We start from the raw sequence: 26,089 nt of genomic DNA on the forward strand, positions 1-26,089 counted from the left end.
TTTAACATAAAGCACTGCTCGATCAAAATATTTATTCTTTTTTCTAAAAGTTCTAAACCCGATTTGAAATTGAAGGAAAACCAATCGTACTGGGTTACATTTGTAATTCTTCTTAATGATGTCTTTCAAGGGAGTCGAGCCAGTTGAAAGTTTTAGGTTATGTTTATCTATGACTAACAATACCCTGTCATGCACTGTCATTTAACAGTCGAATTGATTTCAAAATAACTATTCATATCTTAAGAAAAGTTCGAACATTTAAACTTATACAAATCAATAATCGCCTATTATCTCATTGTAACCTGGTACTATATATAGTTTACATATAGAATACCTCTTTCAATAATGACGGCCGATACATTAAAATGTGAAGCAAAACAAGAATGTACGAACTTTTCTAAAATGATTCAATGCAGATTCCATGAGAAGGAAGAATACCAGATATTCTGTAAGGACTGTAAGGATTTCATGTGTTTTGAATGCTTAGGACAATTACACCAAAAACATGACCTTTGTCGATTACAAGATGCCGAGGAAGATATTAGAAACGAAAGTAGAACACTATTCTTAGAGAACATATATGCTGAGAAAATTCATGCATTCAGTGAAAAAGTATCGAAGAAACAGAAAGAGTTTGTACAGGATGAGGAAAGATTAAAAAGTGAAATAGTAAATAGTGCAAAACAAATGAAAGAAAAAATTGATCTGTCAGAGAAACGTCTATTGTCAGAGTTACGTAATACATTCGAATGCTATCAATTAACACTAAAAGAACAAGAAACCAACATCAATACTTTACAAACTGAAGTCGCAAAGATAGACATCGATAAACTTCACGAGTATAGCATTAAACGTATTGTATTTGTATTGTCCGAAATGAAGCTATGCTGTTTAGCTTGTGACAAATTTATGAATCTACCAAAACCCGTCTTTACACCTGTTATGGACTTTTCAATTGGAAATATCATAACGACGTCAATTGAAATTCGTGTTGTTGACGCGTCATTGTCGTCATGTTCTGATAAATTAACACAAACAGATTTTCTAGAAGATTCAGATACTGAATGGTTCGATGCTGAAGACACAACACTAGATACTTTTACAGAAAATTCATCAGATGAAATCACGGATCAATATCCGATAAAATTAAAACTGAGAAACGAGAAACTACTGATTCGGAAAATAGCACCTATCTCAGAAAAGGATGCTTGGATTATTGTGGGCGGCAAGTTGGGTAAATTTATTGACAATTCTTTAGAAGATGGCGTGTACGCTGACAGAGTGACTGATATTGTCGTTTTAAAGGATGGCTGTGTCTTGGTTCTCCGATCTAACGAATCATATATAATGAAACTCCTTACAGATAGACGTCTAGTTCGATTTGCAGACGTTTGCACTATAAATAAGTTCATTTATTTTTATCCTTATTGTGCTTGCATCACAAAAGATGATTTGATAATAATTTATCTTTGGTATGAATCAGGAAATAAAGAACAGGGATATCATTGTAGAAACAGTATTATATGGATGAGCACCGATGGCATCATGACTAGACAGTTGTCTTTCAATGACAGGATTTGGCAGCAACCGTGTTCCATATATAATTTGGAATCGGGTCTTTGCATTTTATATCGCGTTGATAGTGGATCTGTATCAAAACGTCATCGCATAAGCATTTTAGAGGCTACATCGTCTACGTGCAAATCACAGTTCGACTTCAAGGGTATATATGGATTAAGCCCAGAAACAAACTTTGAATGTGAAGGTATGTGCGTCGATAATGCTGGACATTTATTAATATCCGATTTTCGTCATCATAGTGTTTATGTACTTGACAAGGAATTGAAGTACAAGAAAACACTATTCGATGCAAGAAACGGACTTGACAAGCCAACAGCAATTGCTCTTTTTAATAACCATCTTTGGGTATCAGACCAAAACCAAATATTCATTTTCCAATATACATAAATATAAAACATTTTAAGTCAATAATAAAATACAGTATATGTTATATTTTATATGTCATTGAGTAATATAAGAAATAAAACATTTTTTTTAGAATCCCTGTTCATTATGCTTCATACACTATATTCCGTAATTTTTACTTAATAATTATAACATTGCAAAAGTTTTTTTTTGTCAAAATGTTGCAATGACTTTCACAAATCTTATACTTTGTAAGTATATACTGCATAATCCAAGTCAATTAGAGATGTACAAATTTTGATATGTACTAGATGCATATTTCGACAATTTAAATCTCGCGCTTTTGAAAGTTCAAATCATGATACAACATTAACGATGAAATATTATCGAGATTCAGAGGTTTGTCCCATGGTGAAATATTCCTTAATTTTATATTTATAAATGTATAATCAAACCAGACACATTTTAAAAATTTTAAAATGTATGCGTTTCATCGAATTTTGGAGAATTTGTGATGGCTTAGTTATAAGATCCTTGTAGTTTTGTTGCTAGAAATAAAAGATATTTACCTTTCAAGCAAGAAAAATAAAGAATAAAAATGACTCATTTCAAATATGTCGTGTTTCTTTATCAAATAATTCGTTGTTTTGGTTTTGATTTTGTTTAAGTTTTATTTTAATTGTTTTTTCCCGTTTTGTTAAGTGAAGGTATAGTTACCTTTCTAACCCTTCATACATGATTTTAGTCACTTTATGTAATGAGACATGTTTGTACTGAAACTTAACGACTATAAATTTGGATTGTTTCCCTTTACTCGTTTCTAAATACAAATGTATCATGAAGTATTGTATATAAATGAGCTCCGAACTGATTATAAAAATCTAAAATATATAATGCTGTGTTTTGTTTTCTTTTTGCAATACCACAATTTTATTACTTTAATTATTGTTTTTGAACAATGACTGAAAAGTTCACGGTTCAACGATTAGTTAACTCATTTTTTGTTATCTTTTCCAAAAGGCGAACCGAATTACAATATGTTGATAATCGTCTAAAGCACACCCTTCCGTTCTACTAGAATTTATTTCTTATGTTACATAATGATTTTATCAGTGATGTATGTCTGCAGCAGTATTTATTTATCGATAATGCCGTATATTTAATTCTTTATTTTACAATATACACGCGCACCAAACAATGAAAACAATAATTGTCTTAACTAATCAAGGATCGGTTGAGGGCCTTATAATAAAGACGATAGTGCATCGGCTAGCTATTGAAAAGGCATAGACTGAAGATATAACGGAGAAGAGAAACTTTCGTTTTAAAAAGGTTTAATTCACTATTTTCTACATTATAAAAATCTGTATCAAGTCAGGAATATGATAGTTAGGAGATAATTGTATTGTATTTTAAGCTCCGACGGCATGAATTGGGGATTTGATGGTCGCAAATACCCGTTTACTGTCTCCGCTAACACGTCGCCAGTAAACTTAATTTGCGACCATCAAATCCCCAATTGATGCCGTCGGAGCTTAAAATGCAATACAATTATCTCCTAACTATCATTATTGTTATCTCCATTCTAATGAAACAGACAGAAAACAACGTTAAAACAAGTAATGAAAATCTGTCATATGCCGTCTGCGCTTGCGCGTACGTCCCATGGCATTAATTGTCAATTATGCCATGTAAAAAAAGACGTTATCCAATCAAAATGAACGTTACAAACGTTGTTGCATTAGAATTGTTGTTCACTCTTTTGATGTATTTGGGCTATTGAGTTTGCCATTTGCTTATGGAATGTCTGCTTAGAATATTTCCTCAGAGGGTTTTGTTACGGACTATTTGAATTTGTGTGCATGTGGTCTTTCGTTTTTCTATTGGGAGGTAGGGGACTTAAACGTACCGATTTCATTCGGTATGTAGGTGCATAGTGAAACCTGTGTGTATGTGTGTGTGTTATTTTTTTCACATCAGAAGTATAATCCATTATTTCAGTTCTAATGTTTTTAATTTTCTTTCAAAAATAAATTATTTTATTATTAAATAATAAAATATTCAATATTATATAGTATTCGTCTCGAAATAGGGTTTAATCCCTAGTAGCGTCAGCCGAAAGGCTTTAAATTTGGTTTCTATTGTAGCAAAAATTCTATTTGCTGTTCACCCTTATATATGGGACTAACCGATCCTTCCCTGATAGGACAAAAGTTTTAAACTTCTTTTTCATATTTATTTTCAAATTTTGGCAGACATTTTTGTCTCTATGTTACAAATCAATGCGTTTTCAAATGCCACTCAGGCCACGCACTTACATCAATAAGGCGCCGATGTTGTACGAAGCAGGGAATACATTTAGATGACAATAAGCTGTTATTGTCCAAAACATATATTTTTTGTTTATATATATATAATCATCGCTCATTCAATCTATTCGTTTAAGTCATTTAACTTTAACGAAGTTGTTTAATGCTTGCTGAAAAACAGAAATGAAATAGAAGTATGCATCAAATTTTCTTTGTAAGAATTCAAGGCTTTAGACTGTAAGTGACTCAAGTGAAATTATAGGATCAAATTTTAAACATCTACAATTAATTTGATGTTTTATACAATTTTCCCCTATGACTGACAATGAAGTATTTACTTGTTATGTCACTAAACTGCATGACTCTGCCGAAAAAAAGATAATATAAATTTGATTCAATTGATGTTATGGGTTTAAATTGTAATTTATCAAAATTATACAGTCTCTGGTATGATATTCACGGTTGTGAAATATAACACTTTTGAATTACAATACTATGAAACTATTGATCATAATATTTGTATTCTACTGAAGAATTTTCATTCGGGGTCATCAAGGTACAGCTTGATATTGAAATGTATATAAATATTTGTGACTTATTGATAATTTTGTTGCTGTAAACAAATATTTCGGAAAAAAAGGTATTTACTTAAATTTTCTCAAATGAAGCCTTATTGACCGATTAATTTTGTTTTTTTGTTCAACTTTTGTAATTATGGCGTGGATAAATGATGTCTGTGTGGTTAACTGTGTGTTAGGGTTTAGTTTCAAATAATTTATTTATCTTATTGTTTGCATTTTAATAAACCGTAATTTCTAGCTTTCTATCACAAAAAACAGATGTTCAATATTTATTTCAATCTTTATAAAAAACTGATTATTAATGTATTATTTTTATCCCTAATGCTTAACCAATCTTCAGCTGTGTCAGTAATTCACGAACATACAGTAACAAACTGTGCAAAAGAACAGTCATTATGCTGAATAACATTATGACCCAGGGTATAAATGAAGGCAGTAGTACATTTGTAGTATACCGCTGTCCAAAAGTCACAAATTTGATTGAGAGAAAACAAATCCGGGGTACAAACTTAAGCCGAGTGAAACACATCAACCATCAGAGGAAAACAACAGAAGAACAGAAACACTGAATTGCAACAAAAACAAACACCAATGCAACTTACATATAAACGAATTATTTGATATCAACAGCCATATTCCTGACTTGTTACACGACATTGTAAGAAAAAATGGTGGGCTTAACCTGGTTTTATGGCAATCTTAACCTTCCGCTTATATGAAACTGTTAAAAATACCTTCAAAATGACAACAATTCGTGACAGGAATACAGTACTAATAAATGCAAGAACACTCATAATAGAGAAATAACATTGCTTCTTATGATTTTTCATATGTTGGCGGTTTTCTAATTCTTATAATATCACTGTACAATATATAAAAAACGATTATAATAAACAGATTCTAATAATATTTTCATTATCTAGTATACCAGTAAAATCATAAGAGTACTTATATTTGTTTCTGACTAATCATTACTGCTTAAATAACATGAATAGGAAAACACAAAACTTGAATTTATACCAAAACGGTTTATTTAAAGAAAAATGTGTTTTACGGATTCTACTACCAAATTTATTTAGAAGATAGATTTATTAAGGATTTATAAATTACAGCAGATGAAGACCCAAAATGGCAGATCTCTTTATTATGGTCCCCTATTTCCAATGGTTTTAAATATACCTGTAAGTACTTATTCTGTGGTCTCAAGGAATTATGCGCTAATTGTTTTCGTCTCCAATAGAATTGAATCCCTTATCGGATCAGACAAAATGATTTTCAACTTGCTTCAGTTACTTTTCCAAACAGGAGAGTAGCTATGCATATATTTATATAAAACGTAACAAAGAATGTTATTGTCATGGAATGAATTAATGAGTTTTCTTGCTGCCTGATATTCAGTGAACTAAAATCCCCGGATGTGTAACTCGAAGTTCACACCACCAACAATACGGATGGTCATAGTGGTAGCAGAAAATGGTCTCTCATTAGAATAAATCACTGTGTTTTTATCTTGAATGAGACTTCATGACCTAGCCCTTGAAATATAATGCAGATGTTGTACTCATATACAAACAGATGATCCTAACGTGTTATTATCCAGAACATGCATGTATTACTTGCTGCTAGATACATGCATCGATCAGTCAATCTATTTGTGTATTCCCTTTAACATTTAAAAAGTTGTGTTATGAGTCTAAAGCGAGATCAATTTTGAACTCAGCATCGACTTTTCAATGCTTCGGATATCATGTAATTCACGCATCATAGACAAAAAAGTATTAACTTATAATGTCACTAAACTGCATGATACCATCGAACAAAGAGAATGTTAACAGGATTTAATTCATTTGATGGTTTTAAATCATGCCTTATCACCATACCACACTTTCAAGTTTGACATTCACAATTGTGTAATAATACACTCTTGAATTACAATATTTTAAAAAGTTACCAGTACTATTTTTGTAATACACTGAGGTATTTGGTTTTTAGGGCATCGTGGTTCACCCTTATAATTTGCATTTTAATAGTGCGATAGTCCTAAAAAATTCTTTCAAACATAGTGTTGAACATGTCGCTGTAAACATTCTTTTTTTTGCTAAAACAACCACTTGAATATTCTTAAAAAAAACAACGATATATTCTATAATTTTATCATTTTTTTAATCAATTTAATCAGTTATTTTTATTCTTCAATTTCCAATATTTTATATAAGTTTCATTCTTAATAAACATAAATAAATAAAAAAAATATTATTTCAATCCCAAATGCATAACCGGAATAAAAAAAGTAAAATACAGTCGGCACTTGGTCCACCTTTCTGTTTTTCAAACTCACATGCTTTCGTGTGGTAAATTGAGTTCAGCTGATTCATATGAAACTAAGAAAGATGAAACCAATTCAAAAGAGAGCCTGTTGTTGCTGATGTAAAAAGATCACAATGTAATTTCACTATTGTTAAAAAAAGTAAAAATGTATTAAATACCTAACAAGTGGTTACTTAAGTTTCTCTTGAAATGAAACTTATAGAAAGGAAAATATAGGACAGAAGAATTCGCCTATCAATTTTAGAGTTATATTTTAAGGCCTTTACTTGAAATAATAATATTTGGAAATTTTTAGTTTCTTGAAGAGTATCAATAGCTAGAAATTTCCTCAATAAAAAGTAAAATCACAAAACAAAATCACATAATAATCACAAAAAAGTAAACTCATCATAGATACTAGGATAAAAGAAGTTTTTTTTTCTCCATCGACAGAATTCGCCGTTTCAAAATCTACTGCATTCTCGGTAATATTTTCAAAAGAGTAAAATAAAAAGTTGTGATTGTTTTAAAACGTCGTAAACTTAAAAAAAAAAATCAACTAATGACGTAGCGCTATTTTCATTTTGGCGTATACACAGTGAGATTAGTAATTATCCTTTAGCATGTTTAGATTCTGAAAAGCGAAATGGTGATCAATTTTGTTTTCTGAATACTAGATATTTTTTACTTCCTGGGTCATTTTAAAAGAGTAAACTCCATCCTAGTCAGAGTTAAGCTGAAGATTCAAATATGGATTGTAACACATTGATACAGATGGGGAAAAAGCAAGACTAGTATAGTTTGTTATATTGTCCATCCTATCTAATGCCTCCGATGAGGGATTTTCTCGCTATGTTAATCACCCATTGGTGGTTCGAGACCACATTTATTTCGTAGTGCATTTCTTTTAGAACATAAATGAAAATAAAAAAAATCCCACCTGCGCTTTCTCAAAGAAACATTTACAGTGTGTTGTACTACTTTTGGGACAAATTATATCAAAATTATAGAAAACGTCATCGGCTCTAACTCAAAATATGGACAATTGTATGTTTAGGGCGTCTTGAAATCTTTTGACAGCTTCTGAAGTGCTAATTTTAAACCTTTTTAAGCTGGACCAAATCTCTATTTTCCTTTAAAATTCTGGACCCAAATTTTTTTACCATGTAATTTCACCCCCCTACTTGCAATTTGAGGCATTAAACATGGAGAAATAAATTTGGAAGGGGTATAAAAATTAATGGCAAGTAACCCACTCAACATTAGGGACTATATTTGTGAACAACGAAAATCAAGGGACGACAATTGTGATCTCGGACCTAGGTGGCCTAAGGCTGATTGTTGTCTTTTTGACACATTTCCCATTTCCATTCTAAATTTAAAGCATTTCTAAATTTGTTGTTACATGACAGACCATGATTAGCACTTGATTTTCTTTTACTAAATTTGCGCTGCAGAAAACAACTTTCGTCTGCTTTTATTCATATGTAATGAGGAAACACTAATCCTACTTTTTGTTTAAACATAAAAGATATTGGTGAATACACCAATATGTCAAAACAACTGAACGACACAGATAATCAAATTAATTTAGACACGTGTTTTTGCATTTACCCCTAGAACAATTTATCCAAGTCTTTAAATTTCTATATGTGTACGCCGCATATATCTCAAAATACGTATTTCGATTTACAATATCTTTCTAAACGATATACAAGCCTTAATCGATATAGACAAAATTAAGCGATAATTGTGGAAGTTTGTGTAAACTTAAGATACATCAAACGATGTATAGGTACAGATTACCACTGTAGATTACAGTTTTTGTACTTCTGGTTTCAGATAAAGGATTATAATACAGACGCCAAATTACTATAAACATATACTCTTCTGAGCCGCAAGTAATATAATTATATGTTTGCATTTTTTTGGTTAAAACATCTGATACACTATCCCCAGGTCTAAATACGCAAACAATCAATCTAATTCATTTAAAAAAATAGTTAAAATGAGATTTATATTTATTGTAATCCAATTCGAATAATGCCTAAAACAAATGCATACATCAAGTTAATATAATTACATGAAAAATATTTAATGAAGTAGATTTTTTTTTACAATTTTCAGTTAAAATGATTTAAATTTTGATATATGATGTAACAGATATGAATATATTTAGAACGCAGTATCCAAAAAACAGTGAGTATTTATTTTCATTGTTTGCATGTTTTTCTTTCTCTAGATCAGTTAAGGTTAATGCTCTTAGTGTAAATGTTGACAATTATTATGCGAGATAAAAATGAACAAAGAAATATGTTCATCAACATATTTTGCTTGGTTATTAGTGGCATACATATTTGATGTAACCATGCTGTCAGTATTAGGTATAAACCGTACCAGAAAGTCATCAACAAATACGCATGCTAGACACCACCCAACAAGAAAGATGTAAGTATTACACGTAACCGTAGTCTACATTTATATACTAGATTTGGGCAAAAAAATGAATATTATTTGAAGTCTGATTACATAGTTTAAGTTGCATCAGCTATTAAATTAATGTTAACCGCGTTTAATCAGATTATCATATTTAAGTAATATCATACATAAACGTATACAAAAATTATCCAAGTTACAAAAATTTCAAAAACAAACAATTAACACACACGGAATCGATTAAATATATTAGCATTTCGTGTGTATACTAACAAAGATGCCAACTTATCAACCATTGAGATGACCTCCTAAGAATTTCTGCGATGTATGAGCCGATAAAAAAATATACACATAAAGGTATGGTAACATTCACTTGATTGTTGAATATCTTTTTTTATTTTTAGGTTCTTAACTTCTTTTATCTTATCGCTCATTATTCATAAACTTACTACAGGAGTTGTGAGTGGCTTGCATGGCTGTCCTAGATTTTGTGAGTGCAATGATCTGGACGAGACAGGATCACTTTCAATCACTTGTTCAATACCAACAATTAACGATCTTGAATTTTCGAATTTGGAGACTAACGGGACTAGTGAACTTCACCTGGATTGTCTTTCTTCACGGTGTTCTTATTTAGAAGATAAAATGATTCAACATCTACATTCTTTTTCGACAATCACTAAACGGTATTGTAAATTTAACTTTATTACGAAACAAACCCTTTATGGATTATATAAACTAGAACATTTAACTATCGACGGGACGACAGATCTTTCAATTCATGAACATTCATTTATAAACACGCCAAACCTGCACACACTGGTACTAGTAAACAGCGGGATGGCCTGCTTTCCGGCAATGTATGGATTAAAGCACATAGAGATCATTAATTTCATTAATAATGCAATTGATAGCATATCTGATGATAATTATATGATTCCGATGAAATTTGAACGTTTGCGTGAAATTATATTTAATTCTAACAGGATCAGGAAAATCAATATCACTTTTAGCAGAATGATACCGAATCTGAAATATTTATTAGTGGTAAACAACATGGTTTCGTATATATCACCAAATAGTTTCAGAAGTTTAACAGACTTAAAATACTTAGACCTTTCAAAAAACAATATCTCTATATTAGACAAAAGCTTGTTGAAAGACAATATCAGACTTAACATAATTAAATTAGGATCAAATCCCATCTCAAATATGCCGGCAGGATTTTTTAGGTCAGCAAAGCAAGTTGAAGTATTAGTCCTAGATTCAACGTTATTAGGTGATTCCATTTGGAGTCAACTTTTCTCCTGATCCAGTCTATTACGTCTCCATATTGCAAACTGTTCATTAACCTTCATAGCTTCGTCTGTGTTTGGTCAAATTAATCGTCTACGTTATCTAGATCTGTCTTACAACAAATTAGCAGAATTTTTAACTTTACTTTTATTGGTCAAATAATACTTCAAACTCTTTTATTGTCTCACAAGAGAATTACGGTTATTGAACCTCAAGGGTTTTTTGGTCTTGGTTTACTCGAACATTTTAAACCATAATAATCTCGGTGTCGTAGATTCGGCAGCTTTTCAGTTTTCACAATCATTAGTTTTGCTTAATATTTCATATAACATGTATAATAGCTTAACCCAACTTCCAAATGTTCAAAATTTGAATAATCTATACGTTATAGATGCAGGTTATAATCGAATTGATAGGCTTGAAAGTAGCAGTTTTACAGGACTGGATAATCTAACCAGTTTAAATATTTTTGGAAGTAAAATTGCATATATTTCTAGGAACGTTTTCCTACATACTCCAAAATTACAGCTTTAACAAGCATCGCACAACAACATCAAAACTATAGAGAGTGGTGCTTTCAAACATTTGAAGAATTTGAAATGGATATTTCTTACACATAACAAGCTTAATGATATTTCTAATGTTTTCACAGAAATGCTAGCTTTAATTCAACTTGATTTAAGCAATAATAGAATGACGGGTTTCATTGATTCTTGGTATTTTTACCAATCAAATGCTTTACAGCAAGTATCATTTGCCAGAAACTACTTAAACGGAATTCACGGAATGGCATTTTCGTGGTTCTCAAATTGGCAAATCGTAGATTTAACTTATAATAACATTTCAACTTTGCAACCCAAAAAATCTTATTTGTTCGCCATTGTCAATACCACAACCTTCAGTGTATTTAGTAGGCAATACATTTTATTGTGACTGCCATCTCAAATGGTTAAGGCAATGCTTGTACAGTTGGACTGACTCGTGCAAAGGATTACAAATGGACGAATTCAAATTCATACATTGTTACACTGGGTACAGGATCAAACCGTTAGCTTTGATTAAAAATGTACCATTAGAGAACATGCTACATGTATGTAGATTTGATGATCCGTGCAATGGCGATGACATTCTGTGTGACTGCTGTTCAAGTTTATCTTGCAACTGTACAGTACCATGTCCACACAATTTGTTCATGTCATATGTCATTCGACCGACATAAATAAAGGCAACAGTAGTATACCGCTGTTCAAACTCATAAATCCATGGACAAAAAACAAAATCGGGGTAACAAACTAAAACTGAGGGAAGCGCATTAAATATAAGAGAACAACGACACAACACTACAATGTAACACACACAGAAACGGACCAAGCATCAGACAAAATCCCACGAGAATAACAAATATAACATCAAAACCAGATACATGAATTTGGGATAAACAAGTACCGTGACACGTCTTATCGCAATGTCAATATACACTCAAAAAGAAGAGAAAACAAACGACGCAACGTTAAATTGTAACACACACACACACACAGAAAAACGAACTATAATATAACAGTGGCCATATTCCTGACTTGATACAGGACATTTTTAAAGGAAAAATTGGTGGGTTGAACCTGGTTTTGTGGCATGCCAAACCTCGCACTTTAATGGCAATGTTAAATATAACATTGAAATGACAACATAATATTACAGGACTACAATACAAATAAATAGGAGGAGAACGTATTAGACAAAGAAATACATGATTAATAGATAACAAAACGCATCAGGTTTAAAATTCAATACGCCAAAAACGCGCCTCGTCCACACAAGACTCACCAGTGACGCCCAGATATAAAAGATCGAAAGTGAAAAAAAGGTACAAAATTGTACACCACTGAAGATCAAAAGTTGAAAAAGGTTGTGTCAAATACGGCTATGTTTTTATGCTTGGGATAAGAACATCCTTATTATTTAGAACAATTAATGCTATTGCAAACAGTAAATTTTATCAAATGAATATAAAAGATATCCATAATGAAACTGAAGTATTAACTAATTACATAAAACAAAACCCGAATACATAATGCAAAGACCAACACAGAATAGACACACCCGACTCAGTCCAGGCCTCAACGCAATAAATCATAAAATGACGTCACATACGATGGTGGAAAGGCAGAAAAATTACGTCACATTTGAATTTATGAAATTTCGGAAACAGCCCAAAAATAACGTCACATATGAAAAACTATATCTCAAAAGTAAGATAGAATTAGGATTGATTTAAGATTATAATAGAACTAAATACCGATATTACATTTAAACACAATGCATATTGCAATACTTATTAATAGCAATTAACTATAATATATATATGTCCAGTTTGTTATGAATCCAACTTCAAACGTAAATTATCGTAGATTACGTTGAACAAAATTAAATCTAATAAATGAAGGCGGTGATTAATTTTCTTTACCATAACACATAAATATAATAGAAAAGACGTCAACACATTTGACAAATTCCGATGAGAATTACAAATATAACATTAAACATTTAAACTAAATACATGAATTTGGGATAGACAAGTACCGTAACACGTCTTATAGTAATGCGCATTCACACTCAATAAAACAGTCACAATCGGGAATAAGTCACGTTTGGTAATTAAAAGATTAGACGACATAATGACAAACCACAATCTACCATGTGGTAAAAATGTCCTTAGCTAGTTTGGTCAAAGAGACATCGTATGGATCCACCAATTCGTGATGGTGTCCATAAAATTTACGGAGTGTCAATTTTAATCTGTCCTCCTCATAACTTTGTTGGAGCAGTTTCTGCGTAAGGAGCACACTCCTGTATATGAAGTCCGTATAGTGTGAACAAGCACGAGAATACCGTATCAATTGTGATATGTAAACACCATACAAAGGGGCAGAGGGTATGTTACTGCTGAGAAATGGGAAATTGATAATTGGGAAGTTGAAATCGTCCCGTTTATCATAGATTTTCGTGTGAAGTCGTCCATCTACGTCAATATTGAGGAAAAGATCAAGGTATGAAGCAGTCCTTCTAGTATCAGTAGTATCCTTAATTTCAAGTTCACTGGGATATATGAGATGTAGGTATTGGCTGAAATATGGGTTATTCAATGATAGAACATCATCAATATATCGGAAAGTAAAGTTAAAGAATTTCGCAAGGTGCTTTTTCTTTTTGTCTTTTAGAAGGTTCTGAATGAATTCTGCTTCATACGAGTACAAAAACAAATCAGCCAGCAGGGGTGCGCAATTAGTACCCATTGGAATACCGACTGTCTGTTGAAATATAAATCCTCCAAACTCAACAAATATATTGTCGATCAAAAAGTCCAGCATTTTGATAATATCATCTTCAGTATATTTTCTGGAAGATTCATTGTGATTCTTCACAAAATATGAATTATTGTAACCCAAAACAAGAAATTTGTATCTACGATTCGTATTTACTGTTGTAACTTGCTCTAATCAACACTTCATGGTGTTTGTACAATCAATACCTAATTCAACACAAACATTTTATCTTGATGGAAATAATCTAAACTACATTAATTCGTCAATATTTGAAGACTTGACATGTTCGAAAAAAAATTCTATCAGAAAGAGTCGTTTGAATATTAAGGTCTGTTTAATTTCGTTCATCGGTTTTCATAATTCGAATTCGATACCGTCTCCATCTTGATTGAACTCGGTCTAACTCTCTATTTCACATTTAAGGCGTTTCAACTTGACATAAGATGCAATAACAAATATATTTCACACTTGACAAAACCATATTTTTGTAACGGTTCTTCGGGTTCATAGAGAGAGCTATTCAGCTTTATCTGAAACAATCATTATAAGTATATAGCCACTGCATTCTGATACCATTAAATACATTTTATATAATTTACATTAAAATTTCAAAATACTTCTCTTATTATCGATAAAAAAGTAATTGACCACAAATATATTGCAGTTATACGAGGACGTTTGAATTGTTTTTCTTCATTTTAGATCCCAGGATAGTTCTTATAGTTCGATCTAAATCTCTTCTGATAATTTCATTAGCCATATATACCGTCCGACACTCAACTTATTTGTTAATTCCTACTGTTTTCTTTTCGATTTTATGCAATGATATTATTTGATAAATAACAGGTTGACAATTTCTAAGTTAACACACCTTTAAGAAAGAAGTAAACATGTTTTTTTATGACAAAAGTATTTACAAAGGACTCACGTTGAAGTGATTTTATCAGTTATTTTTGAAGGGTCACTCGAAAGCGATTATTAAAACAGTGAAAAATCGAACGCAGGTAAACGTTCAAATAAGGATCGTATATAAAGTAATCCATGTTGGGTGCGTATATTTGTAATCCTGTACTCATCCTGTTCATCGGAAATACCTACTCTATATCCTACATCATTAATTGTATGATAGCATGTTTAAACACAGGATTGACTTGCAAAGTATAATTCATTAGAAAAAAAAGAACCTGAGCTACGAACATTGCCATCGTGATCATAGTGAAATTATATGAAACTTTGTTGTGCTTAATATTGAATACAATTCAACAAAGGAAACTCTATATATGTGACGAGGGAGTAGAGCAACAATTAAAAAAGGTAAACAGTTATTAATAGAAATGTTAGCGCAATATTTGAAATATTTTCCTGCAATTTATTGACAATATCACACAAAACCATAAGTTAGGTACAGACCTATTACCTGTTTATGTTTTATTCTTGTATGTATGATATTTTATTTACTTAATAAAATTGAGAATGGAAATGAGGAATGTGTCAAAGAGACAACAACCCGACCATAGAGCAGACAACAGACGAAGGCCACCAATTGATCTTCAATGCAGCGGGAAACTCTCGGACCCGAAGAAGTCCTTCAGCTGGCCCCTTAACAAATATGTGTATTAAATCAGTGATAATGGACGTCATGCTAAACTCCGAATTATACACAAGAAACCAAAATTAAAAATCATACAAGACTAATAAAGGCCAGAGGCTCCTGACTTGGGACAGGCGCAAAATTCCGACGGGGTTAAACATGTTTTTTAGATCTCACCCCTTAATTTCATCTCATCACTTTGATGATAGTTATTAAAAGTCTCCAAATGCAACTTTATTGAAAATATCATTGATCTATTACAATTAGATCAATGATCAATTCAAATAGTTCCTATGAAAACTCATACTTTATAGATATATATATATATAGAACATTTTTCGAAGAAATTGAAATTGACTATCTATCTAAAAGAGAGTTAAAAGACCAAAACGACATTCAAACTCATAAGTCCAAAATAAACTGACAACGCCACGGTAAAAAAGGAAAAAGACTAACAGACAAACAATACTATACAAAACACAACATAAAAACTAACGATTGGGCAACCCAAATCCCACTTGGAAGAGTAAAGAGATCTTGCTCCACGTGTGGCACCCACCGTGACAATTACACCAAATGTAAATTTAATAAAGATGAGAAGTGTGGTAAGAAATATGAATATGATATGTCGATACAATTGGGAATGGAAATAAGGAATGTGTCAAAGAGACAACAACCCGACCAAAGAGCTGGAAACAGCCCATCACCACCGATGGGTCCCAAACACAGCGATAATATACCCCACCAGAGATGGGCTTCAGATGGCCACTAAACAAAAATGTGTACAAGTTTAGTGAAAATGGACGTCACTCCAAACTCCGAAACATATTAATGAACTAAAATTAGAAAAAAATTGCAAGACTAAGAAAGGAATATAAGTAGTGTGGGAAAGCTACCTGTTGTTTTTTTTTTTGTATATGAAATGTTTATGAATATGTAACTGGGACGTGAAGTGAAGTTTTTTTGAGAAATAAGATCTATATTTGGCATTTTTATAGCTCTTAATTCCTTTGAATATTTATCTTTGGTATTGAAATAGTTTCATATTCATGCTCAATACAGTTGCATATGTGTACACACGTGGTTGTTACAAAAAGCACAGAAAGCATCTTCTGTTGTAGAATCTTGAAAGTGAATATGTGTATAACAATAATATTTACAAGTCCATTTCTTCTAGTAATTACTGTTTAATATCATAGAAATATAAATAATTGTCAAAGTACATTAGGCAAACAATTAATCAATTTATTTTGGTGATTATTTTCAGGAATAAGAAAATGAATAACTGGATTGTATTGCTGTTTATCTATTCAACAAGATCTCAGGACTTTAACAACTACAAGGCTTGTCCTCATCCTTGCGAATGTTATGTTACATACACGGCCAATGGACCTGTCGTTCACGTGTTTTGTTCCATATCGACACTGAGTAATTTTGATTTTTCTAGATTGGAAACTAATGTGACTAGTGTTCTCCACATCACCTGTGAATCTTTACAACATTCCCACCTACAGGATAGAATATTCCAACATCTTTATTCATTTAGCGCATTGGACATTTGAATTGTAGAATTGTTCATTTGATTACATTCATGAACATGCTTTTTTTGGACTACGTAACCTTCGTGAATTATATATCAATAAGGCAAGAAACCTTACTATTCATGACAAAGCATTTTTGAATACACCAAACATTCGAAGACTGGTCATAACTAATAGTGGTGTTACACAATTTCCACCTTTATATGGATTAAATAAAATACAGTTCATTAATTTTACAAACAATTTTATCAAGGATATATCCAATGACAATTTCATGGAAAGCGACGAACAACTTTCTGATTTGTTTGTATTAATATTGAATAATAACAAAATTCATGAGATTAATGTTACATTTGGCAGATTTACACCAAATCTCAAGTACTTATCAATCGCAAACAATATGGTCGCACATATCTCATCTCAGTCTTTGCTAAATTTAACATACCTCGAACTCATCGACTTAACCGGAAACCAATTGTCTGAACTTCCGGTTAATTTACTTAAAGACAATATAAACATCAAAGTCGTTGGATTAGGTCCAAATCCAATTTCAGAGATCGATGATGGATTTTTCAATTCAGGAAGAGAAATGGAAGTACTTGTTCTAGATTCAACGCGAGTCTGAGATTCTATTTGGAACCATCTATACGATTTACCAACTATTCATGAACTTCAGCTGGGAAATTGTTCACTAACTTATATAAATATTACTGTCATGCGTAGACTTGGACGATTACAACATTTAGATCTTTCGAGAAACAATCTTAGCAAAATTTTGAATTATACTTTCAATAACCATGTGAATTTGGTAACACTTTTACTTTCTCATAATCAGATCAGCTATATTGAATCCCACGCTTTTCAGGGATTGCGATTAATCAATAAATTGGATTTGACTGGTAACCAATTGAAAACTTTACACCCGCTGACGTTTAACTTCACGCCAGACACTACTATTCTGAATATATCTTACAATCAACTGAATCATTTTCCTGATTTGCACAATTTAACAAAATTATTTGTATTAGATCTACGCCATAATCGGATAAGCAAGCTGGAGAACGGGAGTTTTGCTGGACTGCCAAATTTAGCCGGCATTAATCTATCATGGAACAAAGTAACTGTTTTACGTAGAAATGTTTTCAAAAATTCTCCAAACTTAGAACTACTTCAAGTATCCAATAATGAGATAGAACTCATTGAAGGTGGCGCTTTTAAAAACATGTCAAAACTAAAATGGCTTCTACTTAAACATAACAATATTAGAAATATAGCTTATGTTTTCACGAATATAGTATCATTACTTCAACTCGACCTGAGCTATAACAAAATAGATTGACCAATTCACGCTGGACACTTTTACAATTCATTTGCGTTACAACAAATGATTTTGAATAATAATTATGTGACCAGTATAATAGGATCAGCCTTTTCTAAATTTCAACATCTAGAAATAGTAGATTTGAGATATAATAATATTTCGTCTTTGCAACCCTACAATATAAAGTTTTCGGCGCTTACCATTCCACCACCAGTGTTCTATTTCCGGGGTAATAGATTTAACTGTGATTGTCATCTAACGTGGATGAGACAATGTCTGAACAGATGGACTGACTCATGCAAAGGATTAGAAATTGATCAATTCGAATTCTTGCTTTGCTACAGTGGATATAAAATAAGAAAATATTCTCTGATTAAGAATGCTCAACTAAAGAATATGTTGTGTGAGTTTGAAAATCCTTGTGTCGGCATTTCTGATTGCTGTGGATCTTTATCTTGTATTTGTAAAATGCCTTGTCCTACAAACTGTACTTGTCTCATGTCCTTTAATCATCAAAATGGAATTGTCGATTGCAGTACAGGCATGTAAATAGTGTCACAGAAAACATACCTGCAATAGCAGAAACATTTTATCTGGATGGAAACGACCTAGTTTATATTAAATCCGACATTTTCAGTGAAGAAAGTTCCAGAACAATTATGATACATGTGGTATCAAACAATTATTTAGATAGTGAATGGTGTCAATATGAATTTCAAACAGCTCACCATAGTGTGTTAAGAGATAAATCTCAGAAAATCATTTTGATTTTGATGGAGGATATTGACCCTGCAAAACTTGACCCGGAACTGAGATTTTACATGAAAACTAAAGCATACTTAAAGCGTACAGATCCTTGGTTTTGGGAAAAGTTAGAGTTTGCTTTGCCAGTGAAAGAAAAACATAAAATTGAAGATCAACAGTTAAATGATTTAAACAAAATAAACAATGAATTTAAAGACGAGGAAAATATTGACATACAGAAGAATTTGTTTTGATGGCGTATTAAAAACGCTTTTTACAGACAATTATTTGGAATTTAACTAAGGTAAAAGTCAACTTTTGAAAAAACAAAGTAATAAAACGAACTTATAACGGAACTTTTTTTAATTTCTATTACAATTTGGACATGTTGTACAATGTACTAATATCAGAGCATATAATCTTAATCCGGTACGCTCAGTAACGTCGATTCTGTAGAAGGGTTTGGGAGACATCGGTGACCGAATTGTCTGTAATAGTTATCATATAAGGATGCGTTGTGTCAGTGTAAGATCACCCCGATGACAGCAGGCCAGAGGGTGATCATACACTGACACACCAAATCCGAATGGGATAACTATTTTACATCCCAGATGTTTTAGATAAGACGAAAAACCATTTACAATTCATAAAATCTAGTTTAGAACGCCACATAACCATTATAATATACTTTATATATTACTATATAAAATATACCCTTTATGACCCCGAACACGATGTTTAAATATGAAACCATGTCAACTCGGCCCCACACTTAATCGCCACTTTCTAAAAAAATCGTCCCACTCTTGTTAACCAACTCGTCCCACTTATGAAAAAGGGTAAAATCCCATTGAACATTCAGTCTGACAACTCGCCTTATGTATGAAAAGGGTTAAATCCCACTGAATAAAGGGTCTGCCAACTCGTCCAATTCATGAAAATATTTTACTTCCTTTGAATATATTAAATTACTGAGAGTTTGCATCCAATAATCCAGGTGTAGGCATTTGATTCGTGGGCTTAAAGGCTAAAACTCTTGAGTTCGAATCCCAGCATAGACACCGGATGTTTTCTACACAAATTTTGAAAGTTTGTCTTTTCCGTATAAATATTTGATTTTCTAAGTTTTATTGTGGATTAAACCTTCCCGCCAAAAAGTTGAAGAACAAAGAAAACTCCAGCTAGGGTGATCTGGTAGAGGTGATCCGGCTCAGATCATCCCTGGTAGAACAAAGGAGCTGGGATGTAAAAGTAGTTGAACTCCTGTATCACTGACCTGCCAACACTAAGGTTGTGAGTTCGTGGCAGGTGATTTCGACTCCAGTCTTAGTTTACTAGGATTGTCAGTTTTCATATCGAAGGTAGGAAGTTCTATCTGGGCATGCTGGACTCCTTGACTAATAAACACAAACTGAACACCACGAAAAAGCAAATGTGCTGAAGGTGACGTTAAACACCAATCAAACAATCAATCAATTTATAGGGTTTGGAACATCAAGACAGCAAGAACTAAATATAATGGTAAAATTCGTGAGTGTATGTTAAGACTAGTCGTTATGTTACTTGATTCGCTTGTGCACCATTTTTTTTAAGTAAGCGCATACATGTATCTACCAGTTTAGATGATATTATCAACCACATATTGTTTGACTATTATAAACATAAGAATAAGATAAACATAAGAAGATGCAATCTGATTGCCTATAGACAACACTCAAATTAATGCAATCTCGTTGAAGAAACTTTTCAATTTTTTATCAAGCGTCTCATTTAAACTGCCCATAAACAAGAAAGCGGCAATTTAAATTTGTTAAGTTTTGGAAAATGACAAAGTTAAACTAATTCTGAAATATGAAAAGGGAGACAACAAACACAGTGTATTCGTAAAATAAACGATGCAAATGGATTTTAACAATTTTCCTTGAACTATTAATAATTAGCTGTTCTATTTCTATTCAAACTTTTTAACAGTTTTTTAGATTCACAAATGGTTTACACAAAAACCAATCAATAACGAGTAAAACAATTTATTACAAACCTTCTCAAAGATCAAAATTGGCGTTCGTCAAACTGCTAAATATCCAAAACTATTCCGGTGTGTATGATTCAAATCGTTTGAAATTTTAATACTTTAGTCAACAGATCATAGTAAAAAATATTTGTTATAATCTGTGACCGTTTATTAAATTGGAAACACTTGAATTTTTTGTCCTCAATGCTCTTCAACTTCGTACTTTTTTGGCCTTTTAAACATATTTTGATTCGAGCTTCACTGATGAGTCTTTTGTAGACGAAACGCGCGTTGGTGTAAATATAAAATTTCATCCTGGTATCTATGATGAGTTTGTTTGCATGTTAAGTCTTTAAAAAAAAATGTTACTACTCGCGTATATAACCGTGGGTTATCATATTCATAAGCAAAGTTTACTTTTATATATTTATGAATCACTTGTGTCATGTTTGGTTAAATAGAATAAAATTTTAAAGGAGAAGCGTTTTACAGTCATTTCTTTTAAAAGTTTATTATATTCCAATTTTCAAAACAATCACAATTATTTACAATTAATATGATAACACTAAACGGTGCCAATTGTGCTGTACAAGATGCGCATTTCAATTTTAAGTGATTTTCGATGCGATTTTTTCAAATATAAAATCTAGTTCATAAACAGAGGGTCAATATAACTGAATAGAACTTAAAGTATAGTCAAAACCAGACAACGAATAAAGGCTTGCGCATAACGGAGATGCATGCATTCCTTTAATGCAAATAATTTACAACACAACTCAACAGGAAAAGATGGCAATAACTAGTGAATTTATTCTGTCCATTTTTCGTAAAATTACCAAAAATTATTATTGAAAGCAACCCAAAAATGATCAGGTAATGTACATATGTATAAATGTAAAACAGGAGCTATATAAATGTCTACAAGATTCCACAATATTTGAGATTTACTTTTGAAAATCATTGCGACATCATTAAATGGTAAAAGTCCATCATTACCTTAAATACACTCAAAAAATGTTTTGCTATTTATAAATACATTTGTTTACATTGCAACAATGGAAATTCCCAAATGTATTTATTCTTTAGTTTCGTGCTTTGTTTCCTTAACGCTTTCTTTCTTGCGTTTAATAGTAGTGGTCAATAAATATTCGATTTAATTCTCTCTAAGGAATTAGAAAAGCAATAAAACCGTAAACCCGTAAGCTATCACGTTTCTGAGTTGTCTGGGGCTAAATATATCGTTTATACGTCGAAGACGGCACTTAAGTCTGGTCGCTTTGTGAAACAATTGCTCAGAAGGTGGTAAAAGCATCAAACTTTGCAGAGTTTTAGTTTAGGTCATAATAAACTTTTATAGCTATGGACCCATTTTTAAAAATCAAAATGGCGGCTCTGAGTGGCCATTTTAAAATAGATACCTGAAAATAAATAATAAAATCAGAAAAAAATTTGTAAAAAAAAAACTTGGTATATTTATCACTTATGAAAGGGACTATGATCTGAGAACATCAGGTATTGAATTACTGGCGGCCATTTTGAAAACAAAAAATTCAAATATGTAATTATTTGCTGTTGTATTTTATTTTATCATTTGCATGTAAACTTATGCACTGATATATATATTTAATACTAGCTTATCAAATCATTCGTATAGGACTGTTGCTATTTGTATTTGGTATTCACCATGTGGTCAAATAAGCACTAATGCACTATTAACCAAATGAAGGTATCTAATTCTTTGACATCACTATGTCGAAATAGATTAAACTTGTAGATATTGAAAACACTGGAAACACTGTAAAACTTAGTAGTGAACAAATAGACTGGAAAGAATGTATGATATGCCAATAGAGAGCATAGGAGGACCTACAATTCCCAGCAGATAACAAAAGAATTGACATTGACATCGGAGCTGGCTATCAGTCCTTTGATACTTCATACAAAAATGTTGTGCTTTGAATTAGGTTCTCTCATTAATCAACTTGGAACAGTTAAATGAAGGCCACGGAATTGCAAGAACACTTCAGAACCATAAGGCGAAATGGCATAATTCCTGTCGGAACGACCCTCTATTTTAATTATTTAAAGTTTAAAAAAAAATAGACTGAAAGTACAAGGAAAAAAGACATAATAGAACAGGATAAGTCTCCCAAAATAGAAACGGTTGCTCCCTTTGATCTGCTGTATGTATGCAACATTTGGCAGCCTACAAGACACATAAGGAAATCATCGAAGGATTAAAAATATGCAGGTATTTAATATTTCTGACTTGCAGATGGATTAATTATGTACGTTAGGAGATAGAAGATGATGACACACATACCAAGAATATGACATGGTCTGCATTTCATGCAAATCTATCTCAGACTCATGCAGTTGCAGTACCACCTTTAGGCATTAGTTCAGTTTTACCATTGTTTCAAGAAGAAGCAAAATCCACTGCAATGCTTCGCCACTCGATGACAATTATTAAAGAGTGTGTGTCTTTATTGAACCCAGGACAAATACCAGTAATGGTATGTGATCAACCTCTTTGTGTCCTTGCTAAACACATTCAGTGGAATTGGCCTGCAAGATACGGGGAAAATCATATTGTAATTATGTTTGGTGGTCTACATATTGAGATTGCTGCTTTGAGAACAATTGGAGATTGGCTACAAAATAGTGGATGGGTGAATGCATTGAGCCAGTCAAACGTAGCATCTGCTGGAGCTGTAGAATCATTCCTCAAAGCATTCCATGTGACCCGAACTAGACATGCCCATCAAGTAACTGCTTGTTCCTTACATATTAAAATGCATAAAGCTTACAGACAATATTTAGACAAAGCTGATGATCAAGCAGAAAATACTATCAGCTTCGAAGAGTGAAAGGAAGGAAAGGAATTGAGAGCCCTTTGTTTCATTTTTGGTCACTTACATTGAAGCTGGAACTGATCATTCTTATATTTGTTCGATCTCTTCGTGAAGTGAATTTCAACCTGTACAAAGACTCTCTCACTATGTTGATACCTTGGGTTTTCGCTTTAGATCACCCTAATTACACTCGATGGCTTCTTATTCATGTTCGGGATATGTTGTCATTGGACACAATAGCACCCAGTATTACTACAGAATTGCAGAGCGGACATTTCGTTGTTCACAAAACGCACACCACATTCTCTGCTTTAGCTATTGATCATGCTCATGAACTGAACAACAAGCTAGTAAAGGGTGAAGGCGGAGTTATTGGACTAACAGAGAATGCATCTCAACTTCTTCGCTGGATGGTGTGTGACCCAGAAATAGCACGTGCAGTCAATGAATTCGAGTTATCACAAGAACTGATTAAGCATAAACAAAGTAAAGGTTCAGATGTTAGACACCAAGAACAGGTTGAAAGTAAGCAGAAGGCTTTTGTGAAACAAGTTATAGCATTCACAGCTACAATAGAGAAAATGGGAAATCCGTTTTTGGAGGATTCAGAAGATCTTCTAGTATTGGACACACGTGACATAGTAGATCCAAAAGTTGCAAACACAGTTAGAAATATCGAACAAATAGGGAATGATAAGTACCATGAGTACGTGAGGGAACGTCTTGACAAGAGGACAACACCACTATCCAATCCAATTAAACAAAAAAATTTACACCTCTTCAGTCGCCAGGAATTGAGAAGTGATTCAAATGAAAAAAAGACAAATTAGCTCCTTAAAGCAGAGTTGCTCTTTATTTTCCCAGATGTATGTGTCTTGCCAGGGTCGTGATAGTGGATCTTGATGACTTTTTCGTCATGTGAACCAAGCTTACCCACCTTCACTGTCCCAGTTTGGTCAGTTGAGACTTGGTTACAAGTCAGATTTGTTAGTGCCATTAGAGAAAATGTGCGTTATTGTAACTGAGATTCCCGATGTAGATGCCATTATTCTAGACGGAGCTGTTATTGTTAACATTCTGAAGCCTAGGTTTTGCAAAACCTTTGAGGATTACTCTAAGCAAGTTTTCTTTCCTCATATTAATAATTACTTGAAGTCATGCAGTCGAATAGATGTTATATTGGATGAATACCGTCAGGACAGCTTAAAGGCATCAACTCGTATTAAGCGTGGAAAAGGTATTAGAAGACGTGTGCAGGCAGATTCTACTATTCCTGGTAATTGGGAGTCATTTCTAAGAATTGAAGATAACAAGACAGAGTTATTTGCCTATCTAGCTGAACAGCTATTGGCGCTTACTCCAAGTGTTCAGACGACAGTAATTTCAACAAAGGGAAGTGAAGAAGTTTGCAACAAACCAGATAAGAATAACGGCAACCTATCACCGTGCAATCATGAAGAGGCGGACACTCCTATATTGTTACATGTTGCAGATGCGGTGAAAAGTGGAATGCACAAAATATGATTAGAACCGTTGACACCGACGTTGTTGTAATTGCAGTATTAGCAGTGCATAAGTTGAACATAACGTCCTTATGGATGGCATTTGCAGTTGAAATAAACTTCAGGTACATCCCTGGACATGAAATTGCTCTATTTATGGGGTCTTATAAGTCCAATGCAATACTGTTCTTCCACGCATTTAGTGGTTGTGACTAAGTTTCATCGTTTGCGAATCATGGAAACAAACCTGCATGGGACACATGGTTATCCTTTGATGCAGTGACTGAAGATTTCAAACTATTGAGTGATAAACCCAATGAAGATAGTGTTAATGAAGCTGCTTTAA

At 32.6% G+C, this 26,089-nt stretch overlaps 2 protein-coding genes and 1 long non-coding RNA gene across 3 annotated transcripts in view; 2 read left to right on the forward strand and 1 right to left on the reverse strand.

Annotated features, from left to right (window-relative positions):
* LOC143047326 (uncharacterized) overlaps positions 1-26,089 on the reverse strand; it is a 184,320-nt gene that overhangs the window by 139,867 nt on the left and 18,364 nt on the right. The gene's annotated exons all lie outside the window — the stretch shown is intronic.
* On the forward strand, positions 10,577-25,144 carry LOC143048785 (uncharacterized). The gene is made up of 3 exons (XM_076222659.1): positions 10,577-10,791; positions 24,718-24,759; positions 25,072-25,144. The coding sequence occupies exons 1-3, from the start codon at positions 10,577-10,579 to the stop codon at positions 25,142-25,144; spliced, it is 330 nt and encodes a 109-aa protein (XP_076078774.1).
* Positions 17,308-19,292, forward strand: LOC143047323 (uncharacterized). Its single transcript, XM_076220359.1, has one exon. It carries the CDS (start codon positions 18,026-18,028, stop codon positions 18,647-18,649), a length of 624 nt encoding a protein of 207 aa, XP_076076474.1. The 5' UTR covers positions 17,308-18,025; the 3' UTR covers positions 18,650-19,292.

The sequence above is a fragment of the Mytilus galloprovincialis genome, chromosome 10, assembly GCF_965363235.1.
Source record: "Mytilus galloprovincialis chromosome 10, xbMytGall1.hap1.1, whole genome shotgun sequence".
NCBI classification, from domain to species: Eukaryota; Metazoa; Mollusca; class Bivalvia; order Mytilida; family Mytilidae; genus Mytilus; species Mytilus galloprovincialis.